Here is a 24,300-nt window from a genome sequence, read left to right on the forward strand (position 1 = left end):
GGATCTAGCAGTTCAACACGCCGGCGTCCTGTTTTTGTTTGGGGCTTTTGAGAGTGCGCATGCGCCATCTAGCGTTCTAATACAGATAAACACGCGTGTGGATCGAGCATTCACCATAGGTTGGAGATAGTCACTACTAATCGATATATTAATCAAGTAACTGTTATCTATCTTTGTAGTCTAAATAACAAACTGCTTTTTTGCTAATCTGAGATAATATTCACTATACACAAAATCACTGGGCGACTCCAGCTGCAGCTAGGGATCTATTTTATATTTTTAAACCACTGGTGTGATTTAGATGATAAAAGATGGAAATCCTCTACATTTTAACTCTGTCCCCCCCATGAAATTCACTTCATGCTTTCATTTCCAGCCCCGACTGTACATTTTCACTCTCTGGGAATTTTTGATTTTTGTTATCACGTTCCTAATGGTAAAAAGAATCATAGCATGGATAATTTGCAGGTACTGCCCTTACATCAACAAAAGTGTCTGAACCAGCTCTCTAGTCTGGCTGCACATAGCCAAGAGCTGGATCAATATCCATTACCAGCACTAGTGCTGCAGACAAGCCATTCATTTCCACTGCAAAGCACCACGATATTCCCCATGGGAAGCCGTTTCACCACCCTGCCTGCTACAAGGAAAGATGATTACACCAAATTCATGCTAGGAGTATGTGTTGGTGCCCTAGATAAGCTTTGCTCGTTTTAAGGGTTTTCTGCATGTGTGTTTTATGCTTTTTACTTGAATTTTAATTAGGATTAAAACTATTCTAAATTGGTCAAATGTAATAACTAATTAACTGAAGTACTTATTTAATGAAGGATAAAAACATTACTGTCATTTTATTTCCGTCATGAGATATGACAGATCCTTTTTTCTGTATTTCCTGTTACTCTTTGCCAAGGATGTAAGTGCCCTAAGTGTGGGAAAAATGCAGTAAACAAAGTTAAGTTGTTGTTGTTGTTTTTTTACTAATTGTGTTGTACATGCACATCTCTTTATTTACATTTTGTTTCTATCTCAGGATAAATCATAGTCCAATTTGACAAAATATGTAGTTACTATAAAAGAATGCCTTTGCACAACAAATTAATTTAGACTATCTTTCTATGTCTTTATAATGATCTGTGATGAATGTTTTACTCCGTCACGCATGAATGAGAAGTGTTTTCAGGATCTTGATGGGAGTAGAGAGGGAAAAGGGTGGGGAGCGTTTCTTCTGTGGGAATGGGAATATGGGAATGCCTAGGCTGGACGGTTCTGGTGGAGGGGTGCATTCAGACAAAGCCAACAAAAACAAACGTCCGTGGCTCTGGGTCTGCTCTGAATCCTCCGTGGTTATTTACAGATGTTTACGACTCTGGCTGGAAAGGAAAGACGCCTTGTTAGAACACGTTGGCATGTTTTAAATGACCTTTCTAGCAGTGTTGAGTTACGCAGAATGGCGTCATGTGTTTGATCACAATGAGATAATGTGTAGTTAGTAACAGTTGTTGCCGTAGGTCAAGCGAAGGTGAGATCATGCCTGTGATGGCCATTGTTTTGGCCTCTGAGAAAAAAAGGAGCTTAAATGCAGATATGTAAACTGAGTACCAGTTTAACACTTCTCTCTTTGCGTCTCAGGATCAAAGTGCAGGAATGGTGCCACACCTTCAGGATACTCCATCAGCAGTGCCACGGCAGACCCAGGGCACCAACTACAACCTGCTTAAGAATCAGCTGATAAACAACCAAATTCAACAGCAACAGGTCTGTGCTTCACAAAATACATGATTCAGTTTATCACACTGTCAAAGCGCACTATAAACATTAGGTGCCATTGTTTGTATTGATAAATTTTAAGTTCTTCTTCATCTGTTTTTTATAGGAAAAGCAGAGGCAATTGGAGCAAATGAATGGAGGGCCTATCACATTTCAAGGTACATTCACTAAACCTACATAAAATAAATAATTCTCATCAACATACAGTACATCATACAGTAGTAATAAAATAGAAATTCTCTTTTGTGGTTATTTTGTAGTCATTGGGCAATGGGGCCTGGGCTATGACTTTATAAACTTTGCACATGTTTTGTGTGTATTTTTGTCCCAAGCCTCCTTACCCTACAGTCACATTAGCTACAAAAGTGAGCGACACACACTCGCTTCATGGGCGTTCCTTGGCTAGTATCTAAAAGCGGTATCAAAAGTCACTTTAGAGGTATTGTTAAGTTACAAGAAAGATGTTTTTGGATTGAAAAGTATTTATTTCTCGATAAAATTAACAAAATATATGAGGTAAAATGCCAAATTTATCAGATATATACAGAAATACGCATTTTCCGCCATCTTGAATTATTTTCTTCGACTCAGCCACAGGTCAACGTCACGCTGCCCCTTCACTCCGATTGCCAGTCGCTTTGTCGCATCGCTCATCATTTGCACAAAATAGCCTTCTTGTCTATTTTGGCCCCACCTTGCTTGCGCAGCGGCGAGCTCGTCGCTTGTCGCTGGCAAACGGCCACTCCCATTGAAAATGAATGGTAGCCTGTCGCTCTGTCTTTGTCTCTTGTAGCTAATGTGACTGGGGGGTTACTGTATGTTCACACCAGATGCAGAAGAGGCGGCAAATTCGTGCGTAGTTGGATGCGTGAACATTTTGAGTTTACTCGCTTAATTTGAGCGTGAAATTCTAGTCATTCAAGACATTCACGCGTAAATTTGCGTCATCGGAGGGGCTTATATGGCTCAAATTGAGTAAACTTACCAGATTGTTTGACCTCCTCACTCACTTTCTTTTAAACAAGATCCTTATAATTCGAAGTACAAAGGTGTCTCGTGTAGTGATGATGATTGTCCTCCATTGTTGTTTTGTTTTTCTGCCTCCGATCGCTTCCTGTAATTACTCACTCCTAGAGGAAGCTCCTGATTTGTTAACGCGGCGCAAAGTTCAGATTGTTCAACTCGCGTGGATCACGCGGCAACGCTTAATTTGCCTGGAACGCGCCATCCGCGCTGCACCTTTCGCGCCATAAGCGCCGCGCCATTCACGTTTACCGCGCCACCTATTCACGTATTTGCATTGACTTAACATGTAAATCACTCGCACTTGTCGCCTCTTCCACGTCTGGTGTGAATGCACCGTTAAATTCTTCCCAAAGCTGATATTCTGTTTATTTCTCCAAACACACCAATGAGGCATGCATGCAAAATATATAATGCATCTTTAATAAAATACTTGAATAAAGAGTAAGATGTTAACTGATCACTTTTGGTCATTGATGTATTTCTATCTGATGACAAAACCCTGTTTATTTAGTGCCAACACGTTTCTTTTATAAAACGGTTATATACCTTAAGTCATGCTCGATGTCAATTGTAACTTCTTTCTACCTTGCAGGCCCAGGTCGACCACTTCCTCCTGAGTGTGGTGGTTATGCTATGGGGGCTTCTCAACAGCCAAATTCCTCCATGCTCTCCCACAGCGGTCCTATACCCACAAATCGGATGGTTCTTTCCTCCAACTCGGTCTCTCAGATGGGTCCGTCGGTTGGAGGATACATGTGTGGCAAAGGTTCCAAACAACCCCTCTGCCACCCGTCGCAAGACTTTGGTATGGCAATGCAGCCAGGCCAGAGCATGATGGGAATGAGCGGACCTCCACGTCAACCGCTGCACCCATCTCATGGTGTGACCCGGCCAGGAATGCCCTGTCCCAGCTTATCAGGTGGTCCTGTGCCAACTCACCATCTGCGGCACGCGTTGCACCAAGCCTCAACTCTTCCCTCACGTATGATGTTTCCTTCTCAGCAGCAGCCTTCGTCCCAGTCCCAGCTCTGGCAGCACCAACAGGGGGTGCAACAACACATGGACCCTGGTAACCACCAACATCCCTTCCCCAGTGGTGGAGTCCCACCTGGGTGTGGGGGCCCTCAGTTTCCACAGCGATCCAGCTTAGCAGCTATGCCAGCCAACTTTCCTCGTCCTCCTCCTAATCAGGTAGCCCCTGGTCTGGTTGGTAGACAAGAACAGAAGATGCCCACCAGTCACCCCCTTTCCTCCATGGCCCAACAAAGCCTCAGGATCCGAGGTCCGCTTTCTGCTCTAGCTGTTATGAAGCCTGGGGCTCCCTCTATGATGCACACAGCCAATGCAATGGCTCCTCCTAGCTACCAGACTGCTTCTGTGAGCAAACATTGTTCACCTCATGGCTACGGCCCTGGACACAACTCCGGACATAAGATACCGTCTTATAACTACCCACCACAGCATCAAAGCAATGGGGCAATGACCGGGGGACTGCAAGGGCCTGGGAGGGGACCCGGTGGTGGGGAGGTGGACTTCATAGACACTCTGGTGGGAGGCAACGAAGACTGGCTCAATAATCTCACCATGATTGATGAGTACCTTGAGCAAAACTCTAGGGATGACAGATCTAGACATTCCTAGGGTTGAAAATCACTACACACAGCGCCTGAACCGGGGGTCATCGCTCTATACGGTTCTAAACCGTGTTTGTCAGGGCTAGTACAAGTGAGAATGTATTGGTGGAAATGATGCACTGCTAAGCCCCCTGAAATGACTTTGGTGCCCAGGTCTATAAAAAGAGTTGAAAAGGTGGAGGAGCCATCAAGCAGGGTTATTTGATAAGATGCCCTTTCAACTGCTCAAAGATTGCTCTTCCAGTGCTCTTTGCACTATATTACAATAAAATTGTAAATTATGTTCAGTATTTTAACTTAACTATCGAGTGAAACACTGATTTATGAATACATGGCAATGTAAAGGAAGTTCTCATGTATTGTTCTCATGTAAGACCAGACAGATACAGTATGTGTAGCTTTTCATTCTTGCTATTTGAAAAGCATATTCAGGCTTTTTGTGATAAACTATCTGAGGGTATTTCAAAAGGGGCTTGTCTTGTACATAACGTATTTTGTAAAATATACCAAAATGTTGTTTCTTAAACTGTAACATATAAAAGAGAAGTACACATATTTATGCTTCTTTCTGCTGGTAAATTCTTCTGAATTTCTTTGTAAATAAATGCCAAAATAATAAATAAAACAAAAATGCAATGATGTAAAGATATAGGCGACACATTGAAATTACAAATGAAGTGTTTACACTGGGAAACTCTTTTGTAATTTGTATTATGCAAGACAGTATGGTTCGTTTTGGAGTAATACTATGTATTACAATGTAAAAAAAAATGTTATGTTTTTGACATAACTAGACTTCTGGTACTCCAGTCTGGCTCAAGAAAGTTTTGTGTTTTTATATCGGAGTACAGTGTTTATCAGCCTTGTTACAGCATTTCATTCTGACATTGCAGTCCAGAGGTTTTGTTATTTGTGTCATGATGCCATAGCATAATACATTTTACATTAGACACCTGTGTAAAAATCTGACAAAATATGAAATAAGGATCTTGAGGATTGTGAGGTATTCTGGACCAAGGAAACTTTTTCAACAATTCTAGGAATGTTCTTTTTTTGCATATGCACACCAGCTACACAATACCTGCAGCCTCAAGCTTAGCAGAGGGACAAATATATACATTTATATATATATATATATATATTTCACACCATCTATTATGTAATACAAAAGCAACACCTGTCACAGTAAGTGCATATAATACCCACAATCCTTTGTGCCAGAGTCCTGGGTTTCAACAGTTCATGACCATGTAGTCGAATGCCATGAACTTTAAGACATTCTGATTTGTGAGAAATTGTGATTTATTTTATTTTGTCTTCATATTTTTAGATTGGAAAATAAACTGTATGAAACAAAAATGTCTCTCTATGGCCTTGTCACTGTTGTTCGGTTTTCCTGTCTTTGTTTCCACTGATGGTGTTACTGAAATTTATGACCACAGAAAATTTAACAGCACCACACCTCTTTAGACACTGCAAATAGTGTTGAGACGCCTGATAACTACTGTGCTAAACTGCATTTACATTTATGCAGTTGGCACACAGGCGACATACAGTGCATTACAAGGTATATATTGTTTTATCATTTTACCACAGGGCTGTTAAATGCTTTATTCTGATTGGTTGAAAAATGTTCCATGGGTATGCATTATATTTGATAAATCAACCTGTTAAATGTCTTAAAATAACCACCAGAGCAATGTCTTAGCAATATCTGCGGTAACAGTGGAATAATTGACTCTGGTCCTTAAAATTATTCAAAAATAATGCACACGTGCATTGCATTACCACCTTTGGTGTGCATTACTTTCGAAAAATTCAACGGTCTTAACGTACGTGTGTTCCCTGGGCACACTAAGCGTTATTGAAAAACTAGATGTTGGGGTCAAGGACAGCAAAAACCACACTAAGTAAACAATTTGTAGATTCTGGAAAGTGTTTCTTGAGTGTAAAGCAATCGGCATGTCAGTGTTTGGCCTTATTGGGGTATGAAGTTATTTGAAATTACACAGGTTTCCGATGAGTCAGACAGCTTTATCATTAATGTCATGGAAAGCACTGAGGGAAATTAGGATATATCCATTTTAGGTCTGAAGTTGAATAATTTCACTTTCCTATCATGTTAAATGTGGCATGTTCCACCACTGTCAGAAAACAAGGAACAAAACTGTACATTTTCTTTCAATGGGCTGGTACCCTCAAAGGTTCATTTTTGTATCTTTTTTGTAACACAGTTTTTCAGTATTTTACTATGTTGTTACCTCAACTTATACGAATTAATGCATCTTTTTTCAATGCGCACGCTTAATCTTTGTACAGCGCATCGGAAATGTGTTAGCATTTAGCCTAGCCCCATTCATTCCTTAGGATCCAAATAGGAATGAATTTAGAAGCCACCAAACACTACCATGTTTTCCCTATTAAAAGACTGTTACATGAGTAGTTACGCGAGTAAGTATGGTGGCACAAAATAAGTGGATAAAAATGAGAACTACAGTGGAAGAGCACTTAGTTTGCAGCACTTCGACTTGGGCCGCAGTAATTATGACGAAAGTTTGAGCGAGAGGGAAAGTAGTCAGTAGTGATGATGTAACTGCGTGCTGAGGTCGAAGTGCAGCAAACTAAGTGCTCTTTCGCCATACAATGTAGTTCTCATCTGCTTAAAAAAATCACGTTTTGTTTTGTTCCACCATATTTATAGTGAAACTACTCATGTAACAGTCTTTAAATAGAGAAAACATGGAAGTGTTTGGTGACTTGTAAATTCATCCCTGTTTGGATCGTAAGGAATGAATGGGGCTAGGCTAAATGCTAACACATTCATGACGCGCTGTACAAAGATAAAATGCACGCATTGAAAAAAGATAGGTATGTATTTATTTGTCTAAGTTGAGGTAAGAACAGTAAAATATTGAAAAATAGGTTTTCCTTTAAGGTACAATGTTGTGCCAGTAAAATTTTAGGGGTACAGAACAGTTAACTTTGCCTTTAAAGATACACAATAGATTCTTAAGGTTCAGTAATGTACTCAGAAAGGTACATGATTGTATGCTTAGTATACGTGTAAAGGGAGCCTTAGGGTACCACCCCAGCGACAGAAATAGTACAGTTTTATACCTTATAGTCATCTTATATCTTATTTCATGAACTGTAGCTCTTTAGTTTGGTAATTGAAATCACTGTTTATTTATCTGAAAGTAATTTGATAATGGTCAGGTGGATTTTATTTTTTACTTGAGCAACGTTTTGGAAAGCAAAGTAGTCATAGATAATGTCTCACGCTGTGGTGAATTTATGCAATAGACCTTTTAGACTATGATCTATCAAGCTCTTCACTAATAACATAAGCAAACAATAAATAAAACAATTGTTAAACCAGTCACTTCTTACAGTAGCATCCGAAATGTTGAGCTGTTTGTTTGTATGTTGCATTTAAGTGGACCATGTGGTCTATGGTTCACAATATGTTTCCCTCTCTCATGCAGAAATCAGAAGTCTGGTTTAGTCAAGCAAAGCGGCTCAACAGAGTTGCTGTTATTTTCAAATATTGCTGTCACATCACATCATCTAAGAAGATGATGCAAAGGAAATGTAAGACTCCAGCTAGGCTGAAGCCTCCTTAGCTTGTATATGTGTTATTTGTGTCGCAGTTTATTGCAATATCTTCTGCCAGACTTACAAATAAACTGTGCATTAGTTGGCAGTGACAATGCTCTGTGAAAATGTTTGAGTCATTTCTAGTTTCAACAGAAACAATTGATATTAAGTGCAGATGTTTTGCTCTTGACATTTTTATCACACGGGCATGTAGTTATAATAATAAACTTTATTTTATTAAGTCCCTTTAAAAGCAACTTCTCAAAGCACTGTACACAAACTAAGCAACACAAAACTAAAGTAATAATAACATCAACAATCAAATGCAAAATAAGTCAAGTCTAACTTTAAAAATGTTGTAGCTCTGAGCTTCCCTTAGATCAAGAGGCAGAGAATCCAGAAGACAGGAGCATAAGAAAAGGCCCTGTCACCTATAGATCGCAAGCGTGTATAAGGATTAACCAACAAGTTAGATTGTGAAGATCGAGGTCTCCGAGTTGGGATATAGGGAATTAATAATTCAGATAAATAATCAGAAGCCAAACCATGCAATGCTTCATGTCAGCATCATAATTTTAAAATCTACTCTGAATCGGACTGGGAGCCAATCTAAAGACTCCAAAACCGGATGTGATTGCAAGCCCTGGACCCAGTCAATATTCTGGCGGCCGAGTTCTGTATTGCAACTTACTGAGTGTGGATTTTGAGATTCCAGCTAAAAGGGTGTTACAATAATCTATCCAAGAGATGACAAAAGAATTAATCTGCTTTACAGCTACTGCAAAATTTAGCATAGGACGTAAGCTTGCTATATTTTGAGGTGAAAAAAGGATGACTTTACCGTACTTTGAACAAAAGAATCAAATGAGAGCCCAGCATCAAAAATAACTCCAAGATTCCTCACTTTAGCTTGAGTAGCCAAGACAGAGCCATCAATAGTCAAAGATAAAGAACCGGCTTTGGAAATTTGATGGCGGGAGCCAATAAGCATAACTTCAGTTTACCGCTATTGAGAAACAGAAACTTTTTCCTCATCCATTCCTTTATCTCAGAAACACAGCCAGAAAGAAAATCAACATCAAGCTGTTCACCAGATTTTGAGTGTATATAAATCTGCCTATCATCGGCATAAAAGTGATAATGGAGGCCAAGCGATCGCAACAATTGACCTAGCGGTGTCAGATATATAAAAAGCAGAGGTCCCAAGACTGAGCCCTGAGGAACACCAGTGAGAACAGGGCTAGTCTCAGACCTGAAACCACCCATGGAAACAAACTGAGAATGATCAGTGAGATAGGTAAGTAGGATAGATAAGTATTTGATAATAAATGATATGTGTGCATAAATTATATATATATATATATATATATATATATTTAAGAAGATGCTAAAAACAAATTCTGGTGAACAAAGAAGAAAATAATTTGATAAATGATGGTAAGCAAACAGTTGTTGGCACATTGGCTTCCATAGTATTTGTTTTTTACTAGACGTCAGTGGATACTGTGTGGTTATTATCATTTGTCAAAATATCTTGTTTTGCTTTCGACCAAAGAAAGAAACTCACTTAGTTTAAGAACAACATGGGGGGAATAAATGATGCTTTTTATTTTTGGGTGAACTGTCCCTTTAATAAACTGCAGTCTCTGTTCTGATGCCAATGATGTCCTTATGTAGAAGTTTTGTTGTACACCACAACATAAATACAAGAACCTAAATAGACATGCGTTTTTAATACGACTCTTCCTCTTAATTCTCTGTTATGGTTTTGCATGTCTCATATTTAGAACAGAAGCAGTTTTGCTTCCTCAAGATCTTGGTTTTGCACCAACATTAGTCACGCTGATAGTCAAGCCGTTTTAACAAAGTATGTGCTGGTTAATGTAAGATGCACTTGCAACTGATCAGATCATAACATAGACATCCTGGTCAAAGCAAGGTTAAGATTAACTATCCTTTTAAAAGCAGTCTATTTTTGACATCATATCTATGATCTGGCAATTTTCTCAGAACACTTTTATTAGTATCTGTTTAATTGTGTCATATTTCCCACAAGATGCTGTGTGAAAGGGCTTAAATAATGTTAGCAGTCATCTGAAAGAACTGCGAGAATTAGTTTGCATTGCCATTAGACTCTCAGGACTCTTTATATTTTAATCAATAAGGATATATTGGTAGATGCTACTATGTTTTTAATGAACAGAGGCAGTTTAATATGCAGAAAAACTGCACTGCATTAATGATGTGCCAAATATTACTGGTGATACTGTTGAGCAAGTGAAACAAAAATCGTATAACATTGTTGTAGTAAAAAGACAGGAAAAACGTGCATATCTGGCCTTAGTTTTTCCACTGTTATCATAGTGATATATACGGTGGAGATCTTGTTGGACAGCACTACCAGAAAGGACAGTGCGAGTAGTTTGCATGTCAGAAAAAAGTGGCAACCGATTCAAATAGTTGCTTTTTATCTGACTCTAGATCTAGTGTAGACTGAGGCTAGGTGCAAACCAAAGGGGTTATTCTTATATTTAATTTAAAGGTGCCATAGAATAAAAAACTGTATTTACCTAGGCATAGATGAACAATAAGAGTTCTGTACATGGTAATGACATATCGTAAGCTTTAACGTGCTTGTTGCCTCCTTTTCATGTAAACCTTGTGCATGCAGAAGACTGCTGGAAAACAGGCCAATCTTAACATAACACCGACTGTGGCGTCACAGTCAAGATCTACACCCCAACATTAAATTACACATTAAATTAATTACAAAGTTGTTAAAATGCTAAAAATAAAGTTGTGACTGCTGAGTTAGCACCAAATGCTAATTAATGCTATATGCTAATGTTTAGGCTGAAGTTCTACTATAGAGGGTATGCACGTGACGTCACCTTCGGCGAAAGCGACTGCGGTTACGCCCACTGGGTAGCAAAAGACAGAGCGGCAGAATTTGTGTACAGTGAAAAATCAGCGAAAACACGAGGGAAACGCGTCTAAATGGGGAAAAGTTGTGCGAGAGACTGTACTAACAGATTTAACAAGAATTAGGAGCTATCGTTTTACAGATTGCCAAAAAACATCAAAATGAATAGTAAATTGATCGTTCATGCCAACGTCCACAGACCACAGGTGGGTTGTTGCTAGGGTCACTATCAAGCAGAGGTTTTACTTTCTTTCTACTTAAAAGTATTTTTTCCAAGTATTTGTATTTTATCCGTGTGTTTCTTTGGAAAACATACATTCCAAAGCATATTATCATAATTTTTACTCTATTACATTTCATATATACACGCTTTTGTTTTACAATTAATATTTAAACATTAACATACTTTTACTCAATTAAAATTACACAATTTTAATGTAATTAGGTATTAAATAAATTTTAATATGCAATATTAAAGAATGCAAAGTATCATTCTATGCTTTAGTATGTAGTGAAGTCAAAATTTTCCCAAGATAAACACCCTAATAAAGCACAGATGCTTGGAAATGTAACTAATAACAAAAAACTCTGCTATCAAGTCCAACTAAATTTAATTGAAGCTGATAATAGTCAGTTTTACTGGCATTTTTGCAGCAGCCGCTATGCAAACCAGCCACTTTGTTGAACGTTTGCCACTCAACAGGGCGTGCTCCGGTGTGGTCACGTGGAAAAGTGACGTCAATGCATAACCTCTATTGACTTTACAGTTATGTTTGCAAGTCCATACTGAAAAAAAAACATAAACTTACCACCTAGAAAGATCTATTAACAATCTCAAAGCAATTAGTTGTTCCTCAAAATCTGTATTTTCGTCTGACACATGCTCAAACATCTAAGCTACTGGCATGAGCCTCAGAGCAGAGCCAATCAGAGCAGAGCTCAATATTATTATTCATAACCCTTCCAAATAGGGCACAAATAGACTGTTTAATTCAAAGGATAAATCCTAGGGTTGTATATAAACATTTCTGGATAATTTGCACTTAATAAAAGTGACATACCTTCTATGTAAATATCAAAGAACCATTTAAAAAAAATTCAATGCATTATTCGGCCCCTTTAATTGTAATTTTACCAGAGAGACATGCCTTTATATTGTTTATCAAGATGAAGCTATGCAATTTTAATATAAAAAAATCCCTGCCGACCGCTATTACGAATATTCCTTATCAAAAATACAACTCCCTAAATTCCTTGCAGTACATGAGTTGACAAGTAGCCAATGAGCGCCATGACCGCTATCACGTGACTCGGGCTGAGCGCTTCCTGCGGCTGTGCAAAACAGACTGGCGATCTCGGCAACGGAGAATTGCAGATTCTGGGTAAGTAAACGCGTTTGCAAACGACATATCTCATCGGTCTCTTGTTATGTTTTCCCGGCGAAGGTTCGGGTTGTATTCGGGTTTGCTTAGAGGAGAAGCCAGGCTACAGTTAACACTTGAGAGCTGTGTTAGAGATAGGCCCAAGCTATTTCCTGGTCTCAGTCCTGTGCTGGAATACATTCACTGTGTACGAGCACAGATGACATCGTTAGAAGTTATAAAAGTTGAGTATACACACATCTGGAAAGCTTGTTTACACGCGTCTGTCGTGGTCTGTTGTTGTTTTACACTGTGCAGGGAAATAGATCGGTATATATATGGGCCAGATTAATACTAGTCAGAATTTTCCATCATATCATCACACAAGTTAGTCAACTTATAGCCGCTGTCTCTCATGATTGACCAGGGCGTTTAAATGGTCAGAGTTTGGGGTATATGAAGAAAGTCAAATGGAAACTTATCGCTAGCGTTTTAGAAGTTGTCTATAAATGGTTTATGGTTATGTAAGACTATTAATTTACGCTGCTTTTAACTGTGCTTTAACAACTATGTGACAGTTTTCTGTTTTCTTTGAATTGTCGTTGTGTCTGCTGAATGACTAAATGCTGAAGAACGAGAAGAGTTGTGACAGCAGGCCGTGAAGGTGTCCCGTCACGCCAGAGAGCCATAGCTGTCCTGTCATCATTATAAATATACTGTATCTCTATCACCGTCTTGTTTTTTTAACAGTAACCTCATGAGTCATTCCTGATAGGTGAACATTTAAACATAATTTGCCCCACAAATAATTACGTCCAATGAGGTCTTTACTTTAATGAGGTTTTTCTGATAACTGTATACAGTTTAAATAATGACACCAGGCTGTAAAGTTAGGATGTTGTCTGTAAGCAAAGGCGTCACCTTTACTTGTTAAATCAATGCATTTACTGTATATCACCGCTAGTTTTAATGGTTTCTCCCACCGATGGATATGTTAATAAACCTATGTTGTTCTTTGGGTGTCTTGAAATAAAATGAAGTGAGTATTACAGACAGTTGTTGTGGTGATACTGAGAAATACTGTGGTGGTGGTGGTGATACAGTGATGGTGAGATATTTGTAGCATGTCACTAAATATTAACCCTGTACTGTATATCATGTTATTTACTTGATAAGTACATAGTATAGACATCAACTGATCTGTCCCACAATGCATCACTTAACAGGATCTCACACAGCTGTGGTAAATTGATAGCTCATTTTAATACTGCCGATTCACAGTTTCACCGTCTATACTTCCTCTCACATCCACTCACTGACACAGCTGTGGTTTCCACCATAATAATAATGATTCTTAAATAGAGACATAATAAAAATGCAAGGTTTAAGAGAATTATCGCACAAAAAGGGCCTGTAGATAAGGACAATGATTCTAGTCTGGTTTCGTCATTTTTATGCCCCCTTTACTGTCAATAAAAAGTAGTTAATAAAATAAAAAAACAGAAAACAATGAGTCTTTTCTTTTTGTCTTTTAGTAGCAGTGGAAGAAGCAGACCAATCCATGGCTTCGGCTCCTATAGCGCCTTACAACTCCAGTCACCTGGGGAACAGCTCCAGCCAAAACGTGAGTGATGTTCATCTTGATGTTCAGCCTCTCCATTCACCCGCTCCTCTTTGTTCTTTAACTCTTTCAAAAGTCTTTTTTTTTTGTAATTTTTATCCCTTTTGCTTTTAAAACTACATTATTCTGTAAGCGTGCAAAGCTATTGTTGGAGGGTTAGACTTTCGTTTTCTGCATTAATAAATAATGCGCTTCACTGGTATCAATGGAGCTGCCCTTTGCTTTCTTTTTTTCTATAGTATCAAGCGCCATATATAGAGGCTATAGGAGAAACATCTGTGAACAATCCACATGGGAAGATTTGTAGCCAATATTTTCTGTTTTTTGGATTTACACTTCTTATTTTATAACTGTGCAGCTGACAGTTCAGCACGGCAGTATATAGTGTGACTATATATGCTATATGCTCATATAAAACTATTAAAAAAAAATCTGTTGTTGTAAAATTATCAAACATGACCCAGCCTGTGAAAGTTTTTTTTTTGTGAGTTAAAGGGCACCTATTACGCAACATAAATGTGTGTTGGCAGTGTGTAAACACAACCACCCTACAATGAAAAAAATCTATTCACCCCTTCCTTTTTAATCCCTATTATTATACAAAGGATTCTTAATAGACATGCTGTTTTGATTCTCTCAGCAATGTGATGTCACACTGCTAAAGCCCCGCCCACGGTCACTGACTGACAGTCTTGTATTAAAGGGATAGTTCACACACCTAATGACTAGGGATGGGCACGAGTACTCGGTTGCTCGAGTACTCGAACGTGGCATCGATGATCGATCACGAAAACGATTATCATGTGGGTTTATTTATTTATTTATTTTTTGTGGTAATGGCGGCATTTGGATGTCTGGTTAGCATTACAAGCGCCTGTGGTAGTAAAGACTGGGTGCGTCACATGTTTGACGTTGTGTTGAGCCACGCAGACCAGCGTATGACATCAGTAACGTTAACATGCATGATTAAAAAAACAGATAAAGTCAGCGCACCCACGGTGCGGCAACCACCGATCCGCAATTCTGTGAAGCCGAACTCGCATCACGCACTATGGTTTTAAAGGATGCCATGATTATGGGATTCACTTCGGTAGGACGAAAAATACAGTCAGTCAGATACAAAATGTACACCGCTGTCACAAGTTCCCTCATATCATTTCATATTTAAACATCAATACGAGCATATCTTGACTGAGAACCGGTGAGAGGACAACACGGCACAGCTTTTCGCTAAAATGATAGCAAAAGACTTAAAGCTGCTTAATGTTATGAAGCTTATGCTTTGACTGGAAGTGCTTAAAAGTGCGCAGTTATGGTGCACATCCACAACGGGAGTTAAACTTTACACAACTTAGTTTAGGTCTTGCATTTTGTGCAGATAAATACATGTTGTATTTACATTTTGTGTATATAAGGCTTAATATTATGTAGAGTCCGTCATATAGAAAGGGCATCAGTTTGTGTTTATTAACCCTTTAGTTTCACTTCATCACGCAGCTTTTCTTGTTAGAGGTTTCTGTTAAAAACATTTAATTAATTAATAATCAAGTATGTGTTAGTTTTTTATGATAGTTTCTTCAAAATTAAGTTTTATGTAAGTGTTTTTATTACATTTTTCACTGTGACCTATACGCCCCACCCCTTTGATTGCCCCACCCCCAGTTAATCAAGTAGTCATTTTTCAGACCTATGAATTAATCGAAATGAAAAAATGTCATAAATGCACATCCCTATTAATGACTCACCCTTATGTCATTCCAAACTCATAAGACCTCCGTTCATCTTCGGAAACACAGTTTTAGATGTTTTAGATTTAGTTCGAGATCTTGCTGACCCTTCATTGAAAATCTGCGTACGGTTTACTGTCCGTGACCAGAAATGTAATAAAAACATAATCAAAGTAGTCCATGCGACATCAGTGGCTCAGTTAGAATCAGTTGAAGCGTCGAAAGTACATTTTGGTCCAAAAATAACAAAAATTACGACTTTATTCAGCATTGTATTCTCTTCCGGTTCTGTTGTGAACCGCGTGCACGAGACTGAAGTCACGTGACTGCAGTGACACGACTGACGTGTTATCTGGTGCGCCCCAGGGTTTTTTTGTGTGTGCGCCCGAGCTTCGTTTACAGTCTGAGGGAGACGCATGCTGTAATTTTGGGAAAAAAACTTTGCAAAACACATCAGCTGCGTCAATGCAGTCACTTACATATTGTAAAAATTGGTATAATATGTGCCCTTTAATGTTTCAGCATAATATAAAGAACAATGTGATAATATAACCTTGATATCTTTAATATTGTAAGTAAGGTCATGTTAAATATTGAAATTAAAGTGAAACAGTGAGTGAAACTAAACTTGAATAGCTGAATTTGTGGGGTCACATACATGGCCTTTTTTATTAATTTAATGACTACATGCAATTATTGTTTTTTTATGAGATTGTTACACCACAGTACTTTTTAAGTGAACTACAAAAACAGGGAGAAATGCACTGTTTGAAGACCAATATGTAGCCAAATTATACTTCACCTTTTCGTTTAGTAAGTTTTTAGACTTGAAAATTAGTAAATGTGTAAAAACTGAATTCTAATTTAAAATGAAAACCTACAGTTGAACCCAGTTTAAAAAGCAAAGCTCTCTCTTTTTGCCTAAACGCATGCATATGCATACAGTGGCTGACTTGGCACATCACACCTCACTGGGCAGAGGGGATGCCAGGCAGACAGGGAGTTGGCACAACGCTGATGCTTGAGCCAGGAGACTGCTGTTCCTTACATATGTTAGTGGATCCGTAACACCTGGCCGGTGATAGGCAGCAGAACCAGAATCTCCATTTTCTCAGGGTCCCCGAGGACAGCTAGAAAGATTTTGTATAAAGGACTGCCCATCTGTTTCTGTGATTGTCTCTATTTTCTTTCTTTCTTTCTGTCTTTCGTTCTTTCTTTCTTTCTTTCTTTCGTTCTTTCTTTCTTTCTTTCTTTCTTTCTTTCTTTCTTTCTTTCTTTCTTTCTTTCTTTCTTTCTTTCTTTCTTTCTTTCTTTCTTTCTTTCTTTCTTTCTTTCTTTCTTTCTTTCTTTCTTTCTTTCTTTCTTTCTTTCTTTCTTTCTTTCTTTCTTTCTTTCTTTCTTTCTTTCTTTCTTTCTTTCTTTCTTTCTTTCTTTCTTTCTTTCTTTCTTTCTTTCTTTCTTTCTTTCTTTCTTTCTTTCTTTAACTCTGTTTGGTGCTGCTAGAAGCACAGTAAGGCCAAACTCTGTCTTTATTGACATCGCATTTAATCCTCCTACTTGTTTGTTGTGTTCATTTCTCTTTTTTGTCTCTCCTTTTTGGCTATCACCCTAGTAAGATCACGGTATATATAACTGTGTGTTCATGGGTTTGGCTGCTACATTTGTCATCTTAAAGGAACATGGGGGCCAGACCATTACCCGGAAACATGTGCTTCACTCTGCCCATCAGTTTATAGTTTACAATACACTGAACAGCAGCAAAAGGGTGACTGAATAAATGACTACATGAAGCAAACAGCACTTTTAGTTCGCATTTCAGTTCACTAACCTTCAAGTGGCAGCAGGAAAATAGCCCAAGGAAAGACAATCTGGATCCCTGACCACACACACACACACACACACACACACACACACACACACACACACACACACACACACACACGCACACTTTATACTGGTGCTTACAGACAGAAGGTCTTCTTTAACTTTCTTCACCACTCCCTCTCATTGACTTCCTGTCACTCTCATCATTTTTCCCAGCAGTTAGTTTTTTCTATGATCAGATACCATGAAAAACTGAGTCAGGTCAGACCTCTGTTTGTTTATAGTTGAGTATTAATGTTGTGAGTATCGCAGTAAAATAGATCACTGTTACAAGAAATATTTTTCTGTGTGTGGGTTTGACTGTTTACATTTCTGAAACTGTCTTTACAAATATGTGACCCTGCTTGTGAAGCCAAGCTAAAGTCACTTTTTTGTGATTTTTACTGTTTTATATAAAGTCATCATATATATTGTAAATATAACAAACTGTGAAAATTCAACCTTGATATTTTAATACTGACTGAGTGATACCATGTCAAAGATGAAAATAAAAATGATCTCAGTGACTGATATTAAACTTTGATGGTACAATTCTCATCCGGAATTTCAAGGAGCTGTAGCTTCTAGCGGCTGCACTTGGTACCACGGTCTACATTTAAAATATTGGAAAAATGTATCTCGGGTTGCCAGATGCACACAGGTTAATTTTAACGTTTGCAATGTTTTGTCTGCAAGTCGCATTTATGGCCCATTACGGTCTCATTTAAGCAACCGTGATAACTGGCAACTGAGCTGTTGAAATACACTATTGGGTAAATTGGCAGTGGGCGGGATCACACAGACCAAAACAAAAACAGAAATTCTGACACAGAATGCGCATTTCATAAAGAGAAAGCCTCGCTACTCGCTACAGCACTGTTTTTTAGAGAAACAAATACACTAACTTACTTAGCATGTTTCCTAAATATCTACGAATATATTATAGTATTTTATTATATACTAACATCAAAGTGTATATGTGTATGTCAACCTAATATTCCTTTGTGTGATAACAGACATCCAGAGAGAGTCTAAAGATGGAGCCGCTGGCAGAGCTTGCGTCACTGCCGGGAGAAGAGAGAATTATCGGTAAGTGTGTGTGTGTGTGTGTGTGTGTGTGTGTGTTTCTGTTCTGTTGGATGTTAAGAGTATCATACTGAAACTTGAGATAAGCTTAAGTAATCCGTGTTATCCCCGCATGATTTAGAAATGTTTCAAAGAGCATCTTGTGTACTTCAATAAAAGTGAGGAAATCTGACCTTTGGTACAGGGGAGTGAATATGACTGTCACAAATTTGCTCATTTGAATAGAAATGTGTACAAGTTTCATTATAATTTACAGTGCTTCATTGTTTAACATTTTTTCAAAGTCACAAAACAATATTTTCTCTATTTTTCCAATAAATTTGGTTTTGGATGCCCACTTTGGAACTCACTGTATTTGTTCATTTTTTTTTTAACTTGGAAGAATGTGTTCATGGCATTTTAATACTTGTGACTTAGGACTTAAGCTGTATGTATTTTTGTTTGACTCCTCAGATAAAGAGATCATCTACATTTGCCCGTTTAATGGTGCACTGAAAGGAAAGGTGTTCATCACCAACTACAGACTTTACTTCAAGAGCACTGACTCGGTAAGTAAAACTTAAATTAATGTGCATATGTGCATGTAAAAAAGTTAAGTGATTGTCCTTTCTTTTACCTCACCTTTTTTCGCCTGTCAAAGTCAAACACAGACATTATGAGGCCATGCCAGGTGTTGCTGTGTTTAAAACCGACCCATTCGTTTCCTTCCTCCTTTCATTATTTCCTGTTCGCTCTCTCTCTCTGTTTGTCCTGTAAAGGCCTGCTACTGTATTGCCTAATTTGGATTAACTTTTACTAATAATGAACATCTTTTAGTCAGTGTACAAAGAGGATAAAGGTTATAAGAGGAAGAAAAGCATCGTATTAGAAAGAGGCTGTCATCTTTTCTGTTTTGGCATATTTTAGGGGGCACTTGTGGCCCTGTTTTGTTATTGTTTTTGTTGTTGCTAGGATCTGTAAACTCGGCAAAGAGAGAAGGAAAAAAACAGCCTTAAAGTTGTTTTTTATATAATGTACTGGTAACACTTTACAATACTGTTGTATTAGTAAACATTGGTAAATGCATGAACTAACAATGAACAATATAGTTGTTCAACATGTATCAATTCTTGTTAATGTTAGTTAATGTTAGTCATTACAGTTATTTATGTTTATGGTGCATTAACTAGGGCTGCGCAAAAGATCTACACAGAGCCGTAGTTCACAAGGAAGCTAGGCAAAATCGCATAGATTATCAGAGTCGATTTTCCTCGATTATGAACGCGATTTTGCCTAGCTTCTCTGTGAACTACGGCTCTGTGTAGTAAATGCTAGAGGTCTACACGGAAGACCCGGGACCCGTACGGGTTCGAGTCTACATTTTAAATGATCAGCCGGGTCGGGTCTCTCAATCTATTATTCGGGTCCCGGGTCTGTTTAACATTGTGGGTAATACCCTAGGTCGATCGGACTCGGAGAACACACACTCACATTTAAATAAAATATTTCAAAAACAGCAACAAAAACTTAGATGAACTGTCGCAAACAACAGACGGGTCCGGGTCGGTTCAGTGTAGCACATTTACGGGTCTGATCGGGTTTGGGTAGGAATTTTTGCACCCGTGTAGACCTCTACAGTGTAGCACATTTACGGGTCTGATCGGGTTCGGGTAGGAATTTTTGGACCCGTGTAGACCTCTAGTAAATGCTTGATCAAAGAGATACGTCACAGGCTTACCTGCTCGGACAGAATCGCTTCGAGTTCGGTCATTTTTGGAAACGGAGCCGCGCGCAAAGTTACAAAAAATGCCGTGCACACCTCCACGCGAGATGGAGTCTCGCGCACCCAACGCGCACGACTGCCCACTCCACGTTGACGTCATTTTTGACGCGCGCACCAACACGCCCGTGCGGACGCGGCGAGCATAAACAAAGCTTATGGGTCCTCGGTTCTCGCTGTCCCACTGATTGACGTTAGAACTGGGCAAAAAAACAAAAAACAAGAGGCTAGACAAAATCGTGTTCATAATCAAAGACGATCTTCCACGATTATGAATGCGATTTTGCCTAGCTTCTCTGTGAACTACGGCTCTGTGTAGTAAATGCCGCTCCATCTGAAAGCAGGTGATAGCGATTTACTTCTAATCAAGGAACCAGCTTTACTGATGAAACGCGCATGAGAATCGCAGTCGATTTTTTTGCACAACCCTAGCATTAACTAATGTTAAAGTGGGGGGTTCAACGGTATTTCATGCATTCTGACTTATTAAAAGAGTTTAAGAGTTAGATTTTGCATGCATAACAAATGCAAAGTGTCAAAAAAGAAGTTGGAGGTGTTACCGAGTATTTCTGTGCCGAATGCACTTTGCCAGGGTTCGGAAAGTTTTTTTCGATTAGGGGACCAGCTGACGTTTTAGGGGTAAGCTATACGTATCACTTCCACAGGAGAAGCACAGCCACACTTCAATTAGAGCTGGCGAAAAAATCGTCTGCGATTCTCATGCGTGTCTCATCAGTAAAGCCGGTTCGGTGATTAGTAGTAAACTGCTATCACCTGCTTTCAGATGGAGCGGCATTTACTGCACAGAGCCGTATTTCACCGAAAGCTAGGCAAAATCGGATTCATAATCGTGGAAGATCGTCTTTGATTATGAACATGATTTTGCCTAGCTTCTTGTTTTTTTTTTTTGCCCAGTTCTAACGTCAATCAGTGGGACAGCGAGAACCGAGGACCCATAAGCTATGTTTATGCTCGCCGTATGTAAAATAGTTCACTTATAAAAAATGAACGAGTTATTTGTGTAATTTTTATAATAAGTGCCAGTGAATCCACTGCGAGTCACGCAGCGAGACTCTTGTCTTGCTCGCTCTTGCGCTCTCTCTCTCTCTCTCGCTCTCTCTCTCTCTCCTCTTGCAGCAGCCGGCCGGTCTCTCGCGTGCAGAGGTCTCTAGGCAGACGCAAGGAGCTGCGACGCCAAATAAAGAGTTCTTCTCGCACATAATGCTAATAGTTGTAAAGTTTTCTGAACTTTAAGCAAGCTAAGACAAAACTTGCATTTATATCAGTGACACGTGCGCTGCTGGAGCGATGTAGTTTGACGCGCCATTTGCTTATACAAACATTTTTGATCGGAAAGACGAGAAAGAGATGCAAATGTTAAGGTCTAATAGAAAGTAAAGGGCATCAAGACCTTAAAACAAACTTAATGATCATCACATCATAGCACCTGTCACATTTATAATATCTAGAGCTTCTTCTCTCATATACAGGTATGTATCCTGTCTGTAGGTTTTTGCATATATTTATACCTCTTCATTTTACATATTGTATATGTTTAATGTAATGTATGCATAAATACAAAATACAATTAAGCCATACTATAGCTTCAATAGTCTATAAAATTAATAACTCAATTAAAAACAAGATTCTGTCTAATCAAGACTTATCTGTTGTTATCTTCTGAGCATTTTTACTTTAACATTATTAACTTTAAATTGCTCATATTTTAAAATGGTGAGCATTTAGTTAAAAGCTATAGTGAGTGGTGTATTTCTGTAAATTTTTATCATCAAAAAACAATATGAACTGAAAAACATGTATACCGTGAAATATTCCGTTTCGTGAAATAAAATGACTCATTCCGTGAAATAGATTTTTGGTCATTCCGCCCACCCCTAGCTCGCGTCGCCCCCTAATGGTTCAAAAAATAGTGCAACAGCGAGCGCATCAACTATAAACACCTCGTCCATTACAATTTGTCCATAAAGTTGTTGATGTCCTTTCCTCACACTCTTTCTCTCTCTCTCTCTCTCGCTCTTTCAAGGAAACAACAGTTACTCTGGATGTGCCCTTAGGTGTCATAAGCCGTATAGAGAAGATGGGCGGAGCTACCAGTCGAGGAGAGAACTCTTACGGGCTTGAAATCACCTGCAAGGTATCACCCACAAAAACAAAGGAAAATGAGGTGGAACAGATATGAAAACAAAATCGTACCAGAAACGCACAAATCAGATTTTTACTGCTGAACATGTACTACAATGACCTTTTCATAAATCGTTCTCTTCTTAAAATAATAAACAGTCACAGCGATAACATGAAAATTTGATATTTTTGAAGAGAATGACAAAGCTTCATCATCAATTTGTATATGTACGTGTGTTCGTATGTTAGGACATGAGGAACCTGCGATTTGCTCTAAAGCAAGAAGGCCACAGTCGAAGAGACATCTTCGAGATTCTTTTCAAATATGCTTTCCCGCTGTCTCACGGCATGGTCAGTGTTCAACGTTTAACTTCATTCTGAAACGCTACATTCCACAAAAGAACACATGATTTAATGGTTGAACTTTTTCTTTCTTTTTTATTGTTGTTCACAGCAACTCTTTGCGTTTCTGAGTCAGGAGAAGTATGAGGAGAATGGCTGGACCGTCTATGAGCCCATGGAGGAGTTCAGGAGGCAGGTGAGGACTCACTCTTAAGAAACATTTTTCTCTTCATTTTTGTCTTTAATGTGCACATGACACACATGTTGTGTTTTCATCAGGGTCTACCCAATAGTGAGTGGAGGGTCACTTTCATCAATAAGAGCTACGAGCTGTGCGACACCTATCCCACACTTCTTGTTGTCCCATATAAAGCTCCTGAGGAAGATCTTAGACGAGTCGCTACATTTAGATCTCGTGGCCGCATCCCGGTGAGCTCTTTTTCACTAAAACGAGAGCCTTGGCATATGTACTGCCATAAGTGGAAAATAGTGCCATATATTTATTATTTATAGATGTCTGTTATTGATATTAATGGATAACCTTGGCTGTCAATTCATGCATTTGATGATGTATTTACCTCTTAAAACTCTGATTTCTTTCCTGTTACACTCAGGTGTTATCATGGTTTCATAAGGACAACCACGCTGTGATCACACGGTGTAGTCAGCCTTTGGTGGGGATGAGCGGCAAACGCAACAAAGATGATGAGCGTTATTTGGACTTAATCCGCGAGGCCAATGGTACCACAAAGCTCACCATTTACGACGCCAGGCCCAATGTAAATGCTGTGGCGAACAAGGTTAGATTCCACAAAGCTGCTCATATAGCTGGACGCGGTTACATGGTAGTAGTTTAAATAGATATAGTGTGTATGTAAACACACACACAGACACAGATAGATATTATATACATGTTGTATACTTTGCTGCATGAATCAATCTTCTTACAGTTTATTGCTGTATTAAACTGTGTTTTACATGCTTTAAATACAAGAACATGAAGTTTGGAAGGATATTAAAATTTATGAAAACTTCCTTTAAAGGGGCCATGGCACAAGATTTTTTGTAAGATGTCAAATAAATCGTTGGTGTCCTCAGAGCACATATGTAAAGTTTTAGCTCAAAATACCATATAAATAATTTATTATAGCATGTTAAAATTGCCACTTTGTAGGTGTGTGCAAAATGTGCCGTTTTGGGTGTGTCTTTTAAAATGCAAATGAGTAGATGAAATTCAAACACTGATCACAATGATGGTAGTTTGTTGCAATTAAAACTCAATTGTGCTTTTCTCTGCACTAAATGGCAGTGCTGTGGTTGGATAGTGCAGATTAAGGGGTAGGGCTGGGCGGTATGAGCAAAAATTCATATCCCAGTATTTTTTTTAGGAATCCCGGTATCCGATATATATCCGGTATTTTTTAACAAAAAGGATAAAAATGTTACTTG

General features: G+C 38.7%; 2 protein-coding genes across 4 annotated transcripts in view; both read left to right on the plus strand.

Annotated features, from left to right (window-relative positions):
- Nucleotides 1-5,414, plus strand: part of LOC129440994 (uncharacterized) — a 79,042-nt gene extending 73,628 nt beyond the window's left edge. Inside the window, exons 3-5 of the mRNA XM_055200651.2 lie at nucleotides 1,633-1,758; nucleotides 1,877-1,928; nucleotides 3,389-5,414. Of these exons, the coding sequence (XP_055056626.2) occupies nucleotides 1,633-1,758; nucleotides 1,877-1,928; nucleotides 3,389-4,437 (1,227 nt within the window). The 3' untranslated portion in view covers nucleotides 4,438-5,414. The remainder of the gene's footprint in view (nucleotides 1-1,632; nucleotides 1,759-1,876; nucleotides 1,929-3,388) is intronic.
- Nucleotides 5,415-12,206: 6,792 nt separating this feature from the next.
- Nucleotides 12,207-24,300, plus strand: part of mtm1 (myotubularin 1) — a 30,717-nt gene continuing 18,623 nt past the window's right edge. Inside the window, exons 1-9 of one of the 3 annotated variants that reach the window (XM_073859980.1) lie at nucleotides 12,207-12,332; nucleotides 13,850-13,935; nucleotides 18,539-18,611; nucleotides 19,062-19,156; nucleotides 22,412-22,522; nucleotides 22,759-22,860; nucleotides 22,964-23,047; nucleotides 23,131-23,280; nucleotides 23,466-23,651. In XM_073859980.1, coding sequence (XP_073716081.1) covers nucleotides 13,873-13,935; nucleotides 18,539-18,611; nucleotides 19,062-19,156; nucleotides 22,412-22,522; nucleotides 22,759-22,860; nucleotides 22,964-23,047; nucleotides 23,131-23,280; nucleotides 23,466-23,651 — 864 coding nt within the window. In that variant the 5' untranslated portion in view covers nucleotides 12,207-12,332; nucleotides 13,850-13,872. Of the gene's footprint in view, nucleotides 12,333-13,846; nucleotides 13,936-18,538; nucleotides 18,612-19,061; nucleotides 19,157-22,411; nucleotides 22,523-22,758; nucleotides 22,861-22,963; nucleotides 23,048-23,130; nucleotides 23,281-23,465; nucleotides 23,652-24,300 lie in introns of all 3 variants that reach the window. The other 2 variants (XM_073859979.1, XM_073859981.1) reach the window with 2 other exon arrangements.

The sequence above is a fragment of the Misgurnus anguillicaudatus genome, chromosome 21 (genome assembly GCF_027580225.2).
Source record: "Misgurnus anguillicaudatus chromosome 21, ASM2758022v2, whole genome shotgun sequence".
Lineage (NCBI taxonomy): Eukaryota > Metazoa > Chordata > Actinopteri > Cypriniformes > Cobitidae > Misgurnus > Misgurnus anguillicaudatus.